We start from the raw sequence: 17,446 nt of genomic DNA, 5'->3' as shown, positions 1-17,446 counted from the left end.
AGCTTTCGGTTCGATCATTCCAATCATGTCGATACCCCACATGGAGAAAGGCCACGGAGATGAGAGAACGTTGAGTAGAGTTGGTGGTACATGGATCTTATCTGCATAGATCTGGCACTTGTGACATCTCTTCACGTGTTTGTAACAATCAGATTCCATTGTCAACCAATAGTATCCTGCTCTTAAGATCTTTTTGGACATTGCATGCCCATTTGAATGAGTTCCAAAGGACCCTTCATGCACTTCATGCATTAACATGTCTGCTTCGTGTCTGTCCACGCATCTGAGCAAAACCATGTCGAAATTTCTTTTGTATAGCACATCTCCGTTCAGGAAGAAACTGCCAGAAAGTCTCCTTAGAGTTTTCTTATCTTTGTTTGATGCCCCAAGCGGGTACTCTTGAGTTTGAAGGAAGCGTTTGATGTCGTGGAACCACGGTTTATCATCGATGACTGCTTCAGTTGCAAACACATAGGCGGGCCTTTCAAGGCGCGTAATTCTGACTTTAGGCACATCATTCCAGTGATTGACTTTGAACATGGAAGATAGAGTAGCCAAGGCGTCTGCCATTCGATTCTGATCTCGAGGTATATGATGCAATTCAACCTTGTTGAAGAAAGTCAACAGACGTCTTGCATAATCTCTGTAAGGAATCAAGCCAGGGTGGTAAGTTTCCCACTTGTCTTTGATTTGGTTGATCACGAGAGCGGAATCTCCATATATGTCAAGGATCTTGATCCTTAAGTCAATGGCTTCTTCGAGACCCATGATACAAGCTTCATATTCTGCGATGTTGTTGGTGCAATCAAATAGCAATCTGGCGGAGAACGGGATATGAGTACCCTTGGGAGTGATGATGATTGCCCCAATTCCATTGCCAAAAGCGTTTACTGCTCCATCAAAAATTAGGCCCCATCTTGATCCAGGCTCAGGACCTTCTTCAGGTAACGGTTCGTCACAATCTTTCATCTTCAAGTACAAGACATCTTCATCAGGAAAGTCAAACTTGAGAGATTGATATTCATTAATTGGTTGATGCGCCAAGTGATCGGCGAGAATGCTTCCTTTGACCGCTTTTTGAGCACGGTATTCAATGTCATATTCGGATAACAGCATTTGCCATCGGGCAATCCTTCCTGTTAAGGCAGGCTTTTCAAAGACATACTTGATCGGATCCATTTTGGAGATTAACCAAGTAGTATTGTTGATCATGTATTGGCGGAGACGTTTTGAAGCCCAAGCCAAAGCACAACATGTTTTTTCGAGCATGGAGTAACGAGACTCACAATCTGTGAATTTCTTACTCAAGTAATAGATGGCATGCTCCTTCTTACCGGTTTCATCTTGTTGTCCAAGCATACAACCCATGGATTCTTCTAACACAGTAAGGTACATGATTAACGGTCTTCCTTCAACTGGAGGAATCAATATTGGTGGTTCTAACAGGTATTCCTTGATACTGTCGAACGCTTTCTGGCAATCTTCAGTCCATACAACCCCTTGATCTTTGCGGAGAAGCTTGAAAATTGGCCCACATGTAGCAGTCATTTGAGAGATAAATCTGGAGATATAGTTCAATCGTCCGAGAAATCCTCTTACTTGTTTTTCAGTTTTTGGTGCAGGCATCTCTTGAATAGCTCTGACTTTGTCGGGATCTACTTCAATTCCTCTTTGGCTGACAATGAAACCCAAGAGTTTTCCAGATCTAACCCCAAAAGTACATTTGTTAGGATTCAAGCGAAGCTGATATTTCCTTAGTCGTTGAAACAACTTCAAAAGGTATTCAATATGTTCTTCTTCTGTGCTGGACTTGGCTATCATGTCGTCCACATAAACTTCAATTTCTTTATGCATCATGTCATGAAAGAGAGTAGTCATTGCCCTTTGGTAAGTTGCGCCTGCATTCTTTAATCCAAACGGCATCACTTTGTAGCAAAAGGTACCCCATGGGGTGATGAAAGATGTCTTCTCCATGTCTTCAGGAGCCATCTTGATCTGATTATAACCGGAGAACCCGTCCATGAAGGAAAAGACGTTGAACTTAGCGGTGTTATCAACCAGCATGTCGATATGTGGTAATGGAAAGTCATCTTTTGGACTGGCCTTGTTCAAGTCACGGTAGTCAACACACATTCTGACTTTGCCATCTTTCTTCGGAACTGGCACTATGTTGGCCAACCATTGAGGATACTCGGAGGTGACAAGAAAACCTGCGTCGAGCTGTTTCTGAACTTCCACTTTGATCTTGTTAGCCATATCAGGGTGAGTCCTTCGCAATTTCTGCTTAACCGGCGGACATTCTGGCTTCAATGGCAAGTAATGCTGAACAATATTGGTATCCAACCCAGGCATGTCTTGGTAGGACCAGGCAAACACGTCAACATATTCTTTGAGAAGGTCTGTCAACTTACTCTTGATATCAGCATCAAGCAGCGATCCAATGGTCACTTCTTTTTTGTCTTCTTCAGAACCCAAGTTGATTTTTTCTAAAGGCTCTTTGTGAGGCAGAATGGCTCTTTCCTCGTGCTTAAGTAACCGAGAGATCTCGTCCGGAATCTCCTCTTCTTCCTCTTCTTCGGCTTCGAACACAGGAAACTCAAAGTTGGGAGAGGGCATAGGGTTATTGCATTCAATGGGTTTATCAATAGTTAATCTGCACATGTGATTTATATCTATTTTAGAAAATTTATGAATGCAAGAGTGTATGCAGATTTTTTTTTTGAAAAGTTTTTTTTTTTATTATTTTTTTTTTTTTTTTTAGGATTACCATTTCCAGAAAAAAGCAAAAAATAAAACACATAATGTAGGGAATTCAAAATGACGCTTTATTTATGATTCATTTTTGAAACAAAGCCCTAAACACAAACTCATTTGTCTTGGGCAGGACAAAGAGGGAAACTTTTAAAAACAAAGCCCTATACACAAAGTTATTTGGGCGGAACATTTAAAAGCAAAGCCCTATAAAACATCTCTCTGCTTTGGGCAAGGCAGGAGGTCAAAATAACAGCGAGGTGATTACTTTGAGCGGCGAACAACATTCGGAACGTCGACAGCTTTCCAGTAGCAACGAACTCCTCTGTGTATTATGTATTCAGGAAAATTCTCCCCAGAATTATCTTCAGTATTGACATTGACCGCTGGTCGAGCAGGATTTGAAGGTCCTGGTTTATCACCCTTGTTCTTTGTAGAGTTGAAACGGTCTTCTTCTACTTCTTGAAGAGCATAAGACGAGTCACAATCTTCAGAATTTTCAGGATGTGTTTCCCAGTCTTCAGGATGAAGAGACTCATTGTCAGCGACACTTTCTGAGTCAGTTGCGGGACCATCTTCCCCTTCATCTTCAAAAATGGCATTTATGTGATAATAACCATCTTCAGGATTATGAACCTTGGCAGATACATCGAATCCGAAATCTTCAGTAACTTCAGGCTGCTGAGAAAATTGACAGGGCTGATAAGCCTCTTCTGGTTGACTATTATATTCAAAGGAATCTCCCCATCCAGTTGGTTGGATATCCTCAATCGCAATCTTGTAACTTTCAGGTGCAGTATATTTCACCATATAATCAAATTTTCCACTTGGTTGTCCCAAAGTGTCCCAGATTTCTGCAGGAACAGGCTCAGTTTCATTGCCTTTGGATTCTTCTGAAGGAGGATATGGTTCTTCCTGAGATATGTATCCCGAGTCATTGAGATAACATTTCCATTCTTCTTCAGGATCAGGTAGACCTTCTTCGATGCATTCCTCAATAAGGACATTGACCTCTTGAGGAATTGGGTTAAGGAACCCTCCACTATGGAACGTTTCTTTGATCGGACGAAGGGTTTCATCCTTCTTGGTGCAGTTTGAGAATGTTGGTGAACATCCGAGACCTGCTCTAGTTTCATTCTTGGTCGGGATCACAACTTGCCCCCAGCCAGTGGTAGTTCCATCTTTCACTACTTTTACTGCCTCTTTGTAAGAAGAAATTGATGCTTTCTTTTTGGAAGACTCGTCTTCTAAAGAGAGACCTTGGAACTGAGTTCCTTCCACATCATCAGCACCGATGAAAGAGAAATTGGATAAATGACTCACCATTAAGGCTTGCTCCCCACTTATTGTTACCAATTTTCCATTTGTTACAAACTTTAACTTTTGATGGAGCGTAGAAGTCACTGCCCCTGCTTCGTGGATCCATGGTCGTCCCAACAGACAGCTATAAGCAGCTTGAATGTCCATGACCTGGAAGGTGATTTGAAATGTATGTGGACCAATTGTCATGGGAAGGTTGACTTCACCGATAACAGATTTTCGCGATCCATCAAATGCTTTGACAACTACACCACTGAACTTCATAGGCATTCCTTGGTAAGACAAGCGAGCAAGAGTCGTCTTTGGCATCACATTCAAGGAAGATCCGGTGTCTACCAACACATTGGACAAAGAGTCTGACTGACAGTTCATAGAAATGTGCAAAGCAAGATTGTGATTTCTGCCCTCCTCGGGGAGTTCTTCATCACAGAAGCTTAAATTGTTGCAAGCAGTTATGTTGGCTATTATCCCATCAAAGTGATCAACAGTCACATCATGATCTACAAAAGCTTGATCTAAGACCTTCATCAGGGCTTCCCTGTGGGCTTCTGAGTTTAACAGCAATGAAAGTATTGAGATTTTTGAAGGAGTCTGCATGAGCTGATCCACAATCTTGTATTCACTTCTTTTGATAAGCTTCAAAATTTCATCAAAGTCTGGATTGACATTGGTTCCACTGGATTGACCAACATCAATGTTTGTATTACTGACAGGAGTTTCCTCAGGATTCCCCACTGGCGTATTGACAGGATTTTGCCTGGTTGCAGGAGCAACAGGCTGCTTTGGAGGTAGTGGAGTATACACACGTCCACTTCTTGTTACACGACTTACATCAGCGATGTTTACGACAGATGAAAGAGTTGGTAAAGGAACTTCTTGTCCATCTTTTATCATTGTAGCATTGTAGTTGTATGGAACTGCCTTGTCAGAGTCATAAGGAACAGGTCCAGGTAGACAAATGATCAAAGGAGCAATAGGAACCTTCGGCTTGTTGTAAGTAACTTCCATGCGCTCAGGCATGTTGAAATGAGGAACGATGACGTTAACTGTAGGCATTTCCGAGTTGATATCTGAGACTAAAAGCTCATGCGGATAACATCCTATCATGTTAACTTCATTTTCATCCCTATTTCGGTAGATCTGAAGAGTACCATTATCCAACAGAACTTGGAGATCTCTTCTCACAATTGAACATCCGTGAGGATCTACACAACATATTCTACAGGAACCGTATTGATGCTGGCGAAAATTCTGCCCCCGACAAAGAGTGGCGTGCATTTGTACCAAATTGGCTCTTGAGTAATTGATATTATAGACCCGGTATGGACCAGGACACCCATATACCATGTTTACAACATGCCCTCCATGATTGGGCAGCGGATTTGCTTGCACATTTGGATTCAAATTTCTGAAAGAGAGAAGATTAGATCTAACCAACCTCTGAACTTCATATTTCAAAGCTATGCAATGCTCAAGATCATGGCCAGGTGCTCCTTGATGATAAGGGCATGATACCTCAGCTTTGTACCACCATGGGAGTCTCTCAGGTACTGGTGGTGGTGCTTTAGTTTGAATAAGGCCTCTTTCAATCAGTGCAGGGTACAATTCTGTGTAGGTCATCGGAATCGGATCAAACTGTGGAGCTCTTTGCACACGATTCTGATTATTGTTCAGCTGCTGAGCCTGTGGTCGAGGCTGTTGTTGCTGAAACTGTGGGGTAAATCCCGGATTCGGTGCTGTATTAACGACTGGCGCAATAGCAGCAATCTGTTGTCGACGATTGATATTTCCTCTTGGCTTCCCTTGGGATACCATGTCAACACTTTGTTCTTTCTTCTTTGGGAAACCACTTCCGAACTTTTTGGTTCCACTCGAAGATCCACCTTCTTTAGTCAAACGTCCGGTTCGGACTCCTTCTTCTAGACGCATCCCCATGTTTACCATTTCGGTGAAATCACTTGGAGCACTAGCAATCATGCGTTCATAATAAAACGGACTGAGAGTATTCAAGAAGATCTTTGTCATTTCTTTTTCTTTTAACGGTGGATTAATCTGAGCAGCAGTTTCTCTCCATCGTTGGGCATACTCTTTGAAAGCTTCATGGTCTTTCTGAGCCATGGATCGAAGCTGATCTCTGTCTGGAGCCATATCCGAGTTATACTTGTATTGTCGGACAAAGGCCTCACCTAGGTCATTGAAAGTCCGAATATTAGTGCTATCCAAGCCTGTGTACCACTTCAGTGCGGCACCAGTCAAACTGTCTTGAAAGTAATGGATAAGCAACTGATGATTATCTGCATAAGTAGACATCTTCCTGGCATACATCACAAGATGGCTTTGTGGACAAGAACTTCCTTTGTACTTCTCAAAGTCAGGGACCTTGAACTTAGCTGGTATTTGTACACTGGGAACCAAACATAGCTCCTGGGCATTCTTTCCAAACAAATCTTTGCCACGGATAGCTTTAACTTCCAGTTGAATCTTGTTAAACTGCTCTTGGAGATCTCCCACAAGATTACGCTGATTTGTGCTATCACCCTGATCATGATAAATCTCATTGCCATCATAAGGAACAGTGTGAACCGTAGGGGTCGGAACTGTCATAGTGGGTTGAGAAAGTGCCATAGTGACTTGAGAAAAAGTTACCCCCTGATTTGGAGTAAATGCTGAACCTTGCGCAGCAGGCGCTTCAGTTGTAGCTGTTTGAACCCCAGAGAAATTATGGCGGAAACCTGTACCAAAGCTGAAAGGCGGGCCCCAACCTTCTGGCATGGAGAAAGATGGAATACCGAATGCAACTGTAGAAACTGGAGTAGTGACTTCAGATGTTACCGCTGCTTGACTGTTGGGTGGCGGCGGCTGATTCTGTGCGGCCATTAAAGAGTCAACCAGAGTAGTGAGACTTTCCAACTTTTCCTGAAGGGTGGTCACTGTACCACGGAGCTCAATATTCTCTTGTTCAGAGTGTTCCATTACTCTTCTTCTGTTCGAACGAGTATTGTATCTGTGATCTGATTGCGAGCGCGGTCGAGAAACTTTGAGACGCGACAGCTTGACGATCTAATGGAGAAAGATCCAAAAGATGAGACTCTATACAACAGACTCGATATGCAGAATGATGTATGCAAAAAGAAATTTATGATTTTTCCAAACATTTTTAAGATTATTTCCTTGCAAACATTGGAACATAAACAAATCTTTTATTCATTCATTATATTATTTTTTTTGCAATAATGGGAAATGTTACAACATTGGAGCGTAGCTCCTTACAAAAGCAAATGATAAATGAAAATCTAAACAAATCCTAAACATCTTCATCAGATGAAGAACCAAATGCATTGTGCAGCTTGAGCTTCATGATTTCTTTCCCATAGTAAGCTTTCAACTCGGCCTTTTCAGCTCTCAGTTTGTCGACAACATTCTTCCAATCATCAGGAGTCGGAGCGTTGCTTGTCGAGGCTTCAAGATTCTTCTTGCTTTCTTTGATGTATCTTCTGATTGCGGCATCTTTCCGACGAATCTTCTCATCTTTGCTCATGAGCCATCCATCTTGATAATAGAGAGTTTCTTCGTGATCTTTCACTCTTTTCTTCAACTTTCTATTTTCCTCATCAGTTTTACGAAACTTTTCTTCCCAAGCGTCTTTTTCTAACCTCATCTTGGCTAAAATCTCTTGGTATTCTTCCGTAGTGTCAATGGGAATGTTGGGTAGTTGAGACACCACAGGGAACATGGGTTTTTCATAATCATAAGGCATTTGAAACTCCTTTGCTCTTTTCTTTACCCAGCAGGTATAGGCGTTTGTAGCAATGCAGTTTCTTTCCCCACCTTTTTCTTTTCTTCGGACGTCGTACCAAGCTCTCACCATTCTTGTCTTCAACCTTTGAGGATCTTCCCCTTCTCGGTAAAAGTAGCATTCCACTGCGAGACCAATTGGTTTAACTGAATTTGCATATCCGAGTTGTCGTCGGGCTAGGACCGGATTGTAGTTAATTCCTCCTTGTGTGCCAATGAGAGGTACGTTGGCGAACTCCCCACAACTATCAATGGTTTCTGTACCACAGCGAGCCAAGGTATACCAATGAATATCATTATTAGCAAGAGACATAAGTCTTCGAGGCCAACGTAAGCCTTCTCGGTTTTCCGTGAAAATAGGGGACTTAGGTAAGTGTGAAACAATCCATTTGTACAAAAGAGGTGCACAACATACAATGATTCCACCGCCTTGGCGATTCCTATGATGGATAGAGAAATACGTGTCACCAAGCAAAGTCGGAACAGGATTTCCAATCAGAAAGATCTTTATGGCGTTGATATCAACAAAGTCGTTGACGTTGGGAAACAGAACCAACCCATAAATGAGCAAGGCTAATACAGCTTCAAAAGCTATCATGCTACCAGTGTCAATGAAATCAAAGGCTTTCTTTATTAGAAACTGCGAAGTCAAACCCGGAAAATTTCCTTTGGTAGTCCAATTACTTTCTATTTCAGATTTCTTCAAGTGGATACTTGCTGCAATGACTGGTGACTTAGGAATGGCTTCCAAACCATTGAAAGGTATTTTGTCAGACACAGGAATACCCAAAAGATCGGCGTATTCTTCCAAGGTTGGTACCAACTGATAGTCTGGAAAGGTAAAACACCGGTAGACGGGATCATAAAACTGAACCAGAGTTTTGAGAAGTCCTTCATCAACATGAGTGTTCAAGATAGGCAAAAGCTTTCCATGGCTTTTCCTAAAATCAGAAGGATTTTGTACAGAAGATGCTAACTCTTTCAGCCTTTCCACATTAGGCATTTTGAAATCATACTTTTTGGTATGCCTTTTTACCCACTCCATAACTTAATCCTATAATGTTTGCAAAGAAAATTCTCTAAAATTTTTTTGGAAAAATCATGTTTTTATGGAAAAAGATGGGTTTTTTTTAATGAATGTATGAATGCATGGATGCGTGGATGCCACATATTCAAACATGGTAAAGCAAACATGGTAGTTCAAACATGGTAACGCAAACATGGTACTACAAACATGGTAATTCAAACATAGTACACATAGGTTCAAAGGTCCAGCGTCACGAGCATGAGGTCAGAGAACCAAACATGGGATAGTACTAGGGTTTATCACCTGCAAAACATGTTCTACTGATACGTCAGAGTCTACATTTTTCTTTCGGATATTACCGGCTTGCACAACTGAACTTGTGAGCTAGAAATATTCTCAAGAAAAACTCGTCTGAGTGTGGTTCTCCGCATGACAACTATCCAAGTCTTCACCTGGATCGTTTCTGCACCACGTCCTAATAAGGCCAGGATGGGTTGGGGTTCTACAGCCAACTCAGCTTCTACAGTTCAATGAAAGCAATAATGTCTTCGCAACTGAACTTGCTAAACATATACTACAAACAAGGAACCTCCACTGAGCGGAAGGATTCTCATGCTGACTTTTTAAGGACTGAACTCCTTGTATGCCATACATGACTATACCCTCCACCTAATTCTTATGTGTACTTAATCCGGGTTAGGATTTGTCCATAATGTATCACTTGTAACAGAATCACACAAGTAACAGAACCAAGGAACCACACATGTAACAAAAATAAAAACATAACAAATAGAAATAACCCTTTCTTTGGAAACAATAAAAAGATGATCCCCAGTGAAGTCGCCATTTTTCTGTCGCGGGCGAAAAACCGTTTTGTTTCCTCTTTTTTGTGGATGAGACACCTGATGCCTTCTTTGGGCTCGAGTGCTCAAAAAAAATGATTTTTCTTTGTACCGACCAAACTTTTTATTGTTTCCAAAGTAGGAAAAGGAAAAAAGCTGCAATAACCTAAAAGTGGGGGAGAGATTCCGGGTAAGAGGGTTGGTTATACGAAGGGAAGGTATTAGCACCCAACGTATCTATAGTACTCTATAGGTTTCTTTGTTATGTTTATTCCATTCTTGTTGTGGTGGAGGTTCTTGTGAGAAAGAGGTGGGACCTAAGGTGTTTGTTTGATTATGCTCGCAAAGATCATCGCGATCCTCTGCATACATATCCCCTAGAGGGAATCAGAGCATCTGTAGCTCGGGGTCTACGGGTGCTAAGGTTTGAATGGTTTTTTTTGTTTTGTTTTGCTCGCCAAGGATCGACCTTGTGCCTACGTATTCTCAAAGGGATGTTGAGAAAGTCAGAGCAATCGTAGTTCCCACTTATGCTAGTGGAAGCAAAGGAAAATAGACAAATGTCGTCTAAATGCTAGATGTATCTAATCTATATCATCACATACATCTGTTTGATTTTGTTTGAAAATCTTTTCATTATAAGCCCGGGGCCATGCCACTTAGGGTGCTTAGAATGATAAAGATGTTTTTGCTTGTTTAACCAGCCTTGTGGCAAAAGTTTCAATGAAGTCAGCCTTGTGACAAAAACTTTGATTAATCAGCCAGCCTTGTGGCAAAAGTTTCAATGAAGTCAGCCTTGTGACAAAAACTTTGATTAATCATCCAGTACGGTGGTAAAACAGTTTGATTAATTAGCCAGCCTTGTGGCAAAAAGGTTTGATTTTGATTGATTGATTGTGATGATATATAAGAGATACTCCTAGCATAGAGATGAAAAATGTCTAATCTCCTAGGGTATTTGTTTTGGATATTGGGGATGCTTATAAGAAGCCCGTGGGTCCTTGTACGAAGCCCAAGAGGAGGCTATCCGAGGGTCCTTGCATTGTAAGCCCAAGAGGAGGCTATGGGAGGGACAATCCAGGGTCCTTGCATTGTAAGCCCAAGAGGAGGCTATGGGAGGGTCACTCGTTTGTACAAAGCCCAAGGGGAGGCATGGTATAGTTGGTTTGAGCTCTTAGAGCGATTTCACCGGGAAACCATACTCTATGTCCTAACCTAAACTAGGGAGATTCTTTGCACGAAGCCCAATAGGAGGCTATGGGGAACCTAGTGTTGTACTAAGTTGAATAATCATATAACACAATCACAAGTATGAACAAGTATGAACAAACATTAACAAGTACATGAACAACTATGAACAGTTATACATATATGACAAAGTGTGTGTATATAATGGAGTTTATGAAGGAAATATACCTGTAAGCATGATCCATTTGTATACACAGGGCTCGGGACTCACACTCGGGGAGAGGTCCATTTGAGTTTATTCAAAGCTATGTAAACAGGTATTTACAAAAGGGCTTGGGACTTATACCTACATGGAGGCCCATGGTATATTTTTTTGGGAAGATTTAAAGAAACCTTCGTTTTTGGTTTGTTATTCAAAGTTAAAAAGAATAGATCGAGCTATGTACAAAAGGCGTACAATGAAATACCTAATTTCATGTACTGGAATGGGTATGTACAAAAGGGGCTTGGGACTTATACCTACGTGGAGGCCCGTGTTTTATTTACAAAACATGGTTGATCGTTTTACAGTCGCGTTGTTTGAAAAAACGGTTTGAAAGTTTGTTCTGAAAGAAAGTTTATTTATTTTGAATAAAAAGACTGTGTAAAAAGAAAAAGGAGTGGGTCTTATACTCTCTAATATTCGAGAGGCCCCTGTTTTATTTTCATAAAACAGGGTGGATGGTTTTGAAAAAAAGATGTGAGATTTATTGTTTTAAAAACAGTTTGAAAAGTATTGTTTTGAAAAAGTTTTCTGTACAAAGAAAAACTGTAAAAGGAAAAAAAGAGTGGGTCTTATACTCTCTAATATTCGAGAGGCCCCACATCGTTTTGAAAATCAATTGATTAATTAAAAGATTTAATCAAAAGTTTCAAAAAGAAATGGTTCATTGTTTTTGAAAAGAACCGCGATCGCTCGTTTTAAAACGATTTGAATTTTGAAAGAAGTCAATTTAATCAAAAGATCATCCTCAATTAACACTTAGATGATTAGGGTTTGTTCAAAAAAATATTTACAAGTGATTTAAGTTTAAAGATTAAGTGAAAAACAATATTTAAAAGTATTAGAAAACACTTAAAAATATGTTATTTTAAACTTAATTAAAAATGTATTAAACAAATATATTTTTGTGATTTTTTTTGATATTCATAAAATACATATATAAAATAATAAGTGTGTAAAAAATGAAGAAAAAATAAGTTAAATTGAATGGTTAAATTAATGGTTGAAGTTGTGTAAAAAATCAAAGAAAATAGGTGATAAAAAGAAGGGTTTGGTCCCATAGGGACTTGAACTCGTGACCCTAAGGTCACCAACCAAAACAAAAGCCAACTGAGCCACGCTCGTGGCTTGTTAGTAATACGCGCTGGGTACAATATATTTTCAAACTGAATTTTAAAACTCATGAACCAAAAAACGCGCCAAGAACACAATCCCATTTTGAATTTGAATTTTCTGAAAACTGAACCAAATTGATCAAGTGAAGGGTCTAACTCACTCGTTTTTTCATAAGGATCATGATGGTGCCCTCATAATTCATTTATTTTTGCTCTAAGGTGATCAATTTTCTGATGAACACGAAGAACCCTAATTCTGAGATTGATCATGAAATCGTGTATGATTGATGAATTGTGAAATTGATTGAGGGTTAATGATCAGTGATAGTGCAGAAACAAGATAGCAACTCAATTTTTCATTTATGATGCATGTATGTATGAGTTTGAAGTTCAAGTAGCTTACCTTCAAAAACGGCCAAACTGGAAATTGAAATCGTGCCTGGAGGTGTTACAGATGTTGTTTCTTGATCTGGACAGCATCAATGGACCTTATGGAACATGTTTGAATGCTTGGAACAGTTTGAATTCACCTGAGCTAAGCTATGGAACCTGAACTGCAGTTGCTTCAAGTATGAATCGAATTTGAAGATGGAGATGTTACAGGTCATATGTGAGTGTTTGGATCATTCATATGAAGTATATGGAAGGTGTTAGAAGTGTTATTTTGGACAGAAATGATCTTGAATGGATTTTGGCATGATAAGGCTTAGATTATGCATATTTGAGAAGTGAGGTAGTGATTTTGAGTTTGAGATGTTTTTGGAGTGTGTGAGTGGATCAAACACATCCCATATGATGTTTGTGGTTTGTGGGAAGCATCACTTTGGTCAGAAATTCAAAGGTTTAGAGGTTGAGCATTTTATCTCTTTGAAACTTAAGAAACTTGCATTCTAAGAAAGAAAGAGAAAGCCTATAATTTGTGTGACTTTGGTGTGATTTTGAATGGAGTTTGGACCTCTATTTATAGGCCAAAGAGTCTGAACTCAGAGCTTTGCAACTTGATCAAAGTTTGATGATTTGGCTTAAGAGATAAAAAGGAATCTTTTACATTTAATGCAAAATGGTTAAAGTGACCAAACCATGGTTAAACTTCAAGCTTCTTATCCTCTTCCATTCTGATCTTCTAATCAGAAAATATCTTCAATTATTGTCTTGATGCATCATTACTTGCATTATTTGGCAATTTGGTTCATAACTTTGCAAAAATGGCTTGAAATTTCAAGTGAAATGGTCACTAATGTCAAAATTCAAAACCATAGCTACACTCCATATTTTTTCATGCTCTTGGACATTTTGGAAAGCTCATGTTACATACTTCAAAACTCTAGTTGAAAGTTTCTTCAAGATCTTTAAGGAAGTGGGTGAAAAAGATCCATGAACTTTGAGAAAAATGAAGTTTCAAGTGAATTTTTCAAAAGATGCCAACTTTGAAGCTCCATATCTCTTAAATGGTTGATCTTATGGAAAAAAATTATATGTGACAAAGTTGTTCATTGGATCAAAATCTACAACTTTCATGTTGGAAGTTTTTTTCAGTTTGTAGGTGAAATTTTGAGAAATTCCCTTTCAAAGTTTGGAAAAAACCATGAAAAAACACTTAGAAATTTTTCTAAGTATGGAAAGTCAAACTTTTGACTTTTTGATTCTTGATTGATTTTCTTGATTTTCCTTGATCAAATGACTTCTCATATCATATATTGATGATTTAAAACTTTAAAAGTCATGGTTGACCAAAATTCCCCAAAAGTCAATGGTGATCTTGTACAGTTGACTTTTTCAGACGAATCGCGTTTCTGGAGATTTCAAATGAAACAGGCTATCCTCATCAAATGAATAGTATGAATGGATCACATTGAAGCATTAGAGGATATTGAGCCATGGTTTGAGTTGTGACACCATGTCTTGATTAAAAAGTCAGTTGTTCAGTGAATTAGGTCAAAAAACCCTAATTGTCGACCTGATGAAATTAATGACTGTAGGTCTTGAATTGAGATGCAATTTCCATGGGATATTGTCATAGGGATTATTTGAGGATGATTGAAACCTTTGATTGACTTCCTGGGGGTTTTTATGGTTTCCCAAATGTGATCCCTGATTTAAGTCCCTGATAGTTCAAAACCCTGATCTGAGGATTTGTCTGATCAATCTTTGTGTAGGAGATGTTCTGAGCCAATGGATTAGGTCAAAGTGATGTACTTGGGGCCTTGGGGTCATGTCCCAAGCCATTAGGTCAAATTCTGAGCAAAAGTCAGGGGTATGCTATCTTCAGGCAAAACCCTAATTCAGTCGATTCAAAGCTCTTGAGTTTGTTGAAATGAATCTCTGAGGACCAAATGTTGATTGTTGATGAAGATAGTTCTTTTGAGATGAAGGGAGAACAAAACCCTAATTGATTGTTACTTGTACTGATGAGTGTTTTCCTGATTAAATCCTGCTGAGTCACAAGTAGCAAACACAAGCTATGCAGTTTGTTAGAGATGCAAATGATGCATATGCAGATGATATGAGGTGGTATCTTAGGTCAAAAATTGGGGTATGACAAGAACACACTGATTAGACGGCTTTAGGAAATTATAAATCTTTTTGCTATTTCTCCATATAAAATACCCGACAATGACTCCACCATAGCATGCCTTCTATAGAATATCGATCTCAACGTCTGATTCGAACCACGACAAAGAGAGAAGTAATCTTCAACAAAGCCGCAACTACCACTGACATGTTCAAACGACTATTAGTAGCCTACTTCATATCTAAAGTGAAACACACATGATGAACCTCTGATGTTATACTAGCCAAGCGAATAAACAATTCAATCAGTCGCATGTCGTTGCAGGATATGAGCATTTACTCTAGAAGCGGCCAGACATATACACGCATGCCTGACAAAGAGCAAACTCTGCTTATGATCGGGTAAACCAACCACAAATAGGCTGGCGACATGGTTGTACCCTTCAGTAGAGGGTACCCATACACAACATGCCAAAAGATGATAGATAAGGATGACGATATACCAAGACTCGCATTTTTTCAAAGATAAATAAATCATTGGGCGGTCAGACGCGGACTTTAGACAGTCAATTTTATGGGGGATACATATTCGTACCCCTGGATTACATAGTTAATTAGGTAAAGTTAAAATAAAGTTGCTCATGTCTTACCTTGATAAGTATCTCTCGAAGCTTTTTAAAATTTGAATAAATAAATCTTCTAACTATAAGATATATTATCTACATAAATTCTATGATAACCTTTAGAAATTTGGCATAGAATGTGTTCAGAAAGGAGGTCCCCCACTTGGTGAAATACACTTAAAGTGCAACTGGCACACCCTTCTCTTAGGAACTATTCATTCCAAGAGTGTAGACGTTGGTGTCTCACAAGGATAAAACATGGGAACAAAAACATGAACTCCGCATTTTTTCGAGGATGGTTCCTAGTGATGTTGAAGAACAATATCAAATCTTCTCGAACAAAACTAGTAACGACTAAACTTAGTTGTTATTCTAACTTGCACCTGTCTAGACTATTGAATTCAACAAGCACGTTGATTCTTATCAGTAGGAGAACTGACAACTAGTTTTAAAGACCTAGAGAGGATGTAGCCAATGAGACAAATTCCACTTACAACGCAATCATGTTCGATCACAGCAAGAGTAAGAACCAACAAGCTAGTTCGAAGCTCAAAAATAAGCCGACAACGAGTATTTTTTATTTATCAACTAGGTCATTGTCTGCTTGATTTTTGAGCTTCGAACCAACTTATTAGTTCACACTTCTCTTTCTAAGTATCCCTTTCTTCCGAAGGATTACCCATGGCCAAAACGTCACCTAGCCAGTAGCGACCATGGAAAATAGATGAGTAGTCCAGTAAGAGTAAAAAGTGGTTTCAGAGAAAACCTCCATCTTTTATGCTTTAGGAAGATTCTTAAGATATGGGAGATCCTCCTTATATATCACAATAACATCCTCTTGGGGAGTGGGAGGAATCCCAGAAGGCAGAATAATCGACATTTTGAGAAGAGGGGTGGTTGACATGAAGTAGCATCAGTTTGCTACTATGTTTAGATAAGGCGATTGATTTCTAACGAAGAGAGAAAATAAGCTTTTTAAAGAAGTTAAAGTTAAGAAATTAAGAAACTAAGGAGACCGGAATATGATTTTCGTACGTCTCTGGGACCCCGTAACTTGTTGACTTGTTTGGACTTATAGGATATTTTGTAAGAAACAACAGTCTAAAGGCCAAATCTCACACTCTCATGGTCTTGAATAAGGTCATGTTCCCTAACCATGAGATTTTGCTTTCGCTCGCCCATTCTAATTAAGGATCACGTTTTGAAAACTAATTAAGACATAATCGATACCTAAAGCGCTCTCGCTCTCTTTAGGATCGATGCCTAGTTTTTACTATCTGATTCGACCCCCACGCTCTTGCAGCTCCGATTCGAACCTTTATGGATTTCTCACTCTCGTGACGAAATCGTGATAGGTAACCTCTCGAATTTTTTACTATAGTACCATCTTTTAACGAAGTAAATCCCATTATACCTCTCTTTCTATCCATATTTCCCATTATACCATAGTTTCAAAAAAAATGCAGTAGTGCCTCCACCCTTTGATTAAGCGGACCTTTTGTAAAAAAGAGAGCCTTCGCCCTTTGAATGGGCGGAGTAATGTATTATGCTTTTTTTAATAATAATACATAGGCTTACATGCACTTTTGATCTATGTATGTTAGCGAGTTTTTATTTTCTTTCCTATATTTTTTTTTTGAGTCCCTATATTTCACTTTCGCGTTAGTTTTAGTCCCTAAAATCAAAATCCGCAGGAAAATCTGCAGAAAACCTGCAGATTTTGGCTTTAGGGACTAAACCGCAAGCAAAAACTAAGATATAGGGACTCAGACAAAAAAAAAACTTACAGGGATGAAAATCAAAAATTCGCTAACTTACAGGGACCAAAACTGCATTTAAGCCTAATATATATTACAATTAAAATAAACAATTAATATTAAAACATTAATATTTATTAAAATAAATATTATAATTATTATTTATATTTAAAAAATTATTATAATTAATAATAAATTATTTAAATTTATTTCTATGTTTATAAATATTTAGATCATTTAATATTTAATTATTTA

The 17,446-nt window shown here is 39.0% G+C and overlaps 1 protein-coding gene across 1 annotated transcript; it reads right to left on the bottom strand.

Moving 5' to 3' along the window:
- Nucleotides 1-7,268: 7,268 nt before the first annotated feature.
- LOC131596362 (uncharacterized) lies at nucleotides 7,269-11,471 on the bottom strand. The gene is made up of 2 exons (XM_058868991.1): nucleotides 11,152-11,471; nucleotides 7,269-8,920 (listed from the first exon to the last, which is right to left on the bottom strand). Exon 2 carries the CDS (start codon nucleotides 8,909-8,911, stop codon nucleotides 7,376-7,378), a length of 1,536 nt encoding a protein of 511 aa, XP_058724974.1. The 5' UTR covers nucleotides 8,912-8,920; nucleotides 11,152-11,471; the 3' UTR covers nucleotides 7,269-7,375.
- Between the last annotated feature and the right edge of the window lie 5,975 nt (nucleotides 11,472-17,446).

The sequence above is a fragment of the Vicia villosa genome, linkage group LG4 (genome assembly GCF_029867415.1).
Source record: "Vicia villosa cultivar HV-30 ecotype Madison, WI linkage group LG4, Vvil1.0, whole genome shotgun sequence".
Lineage (NCBI taxonomy): Eukaryota > Viridiplantae > Streptophyta > Magnoliopsida > Fabales > Fabaceae > Vicia > Vicia villosa.
Note: the sequence above shows the minus strand (reverse complement) of the source record. Positions and strands in the feature narration are given on the sequence as shown.

Coding starts and splice junctions, on each gene's coding strand:
- LOC131596362 (XM_058868991.1), bottom strand. CDS start 8,911: ATGGAGTGGGTAAAAAGGCATACCAAAAAGTATGATTTCAAAATGCCT.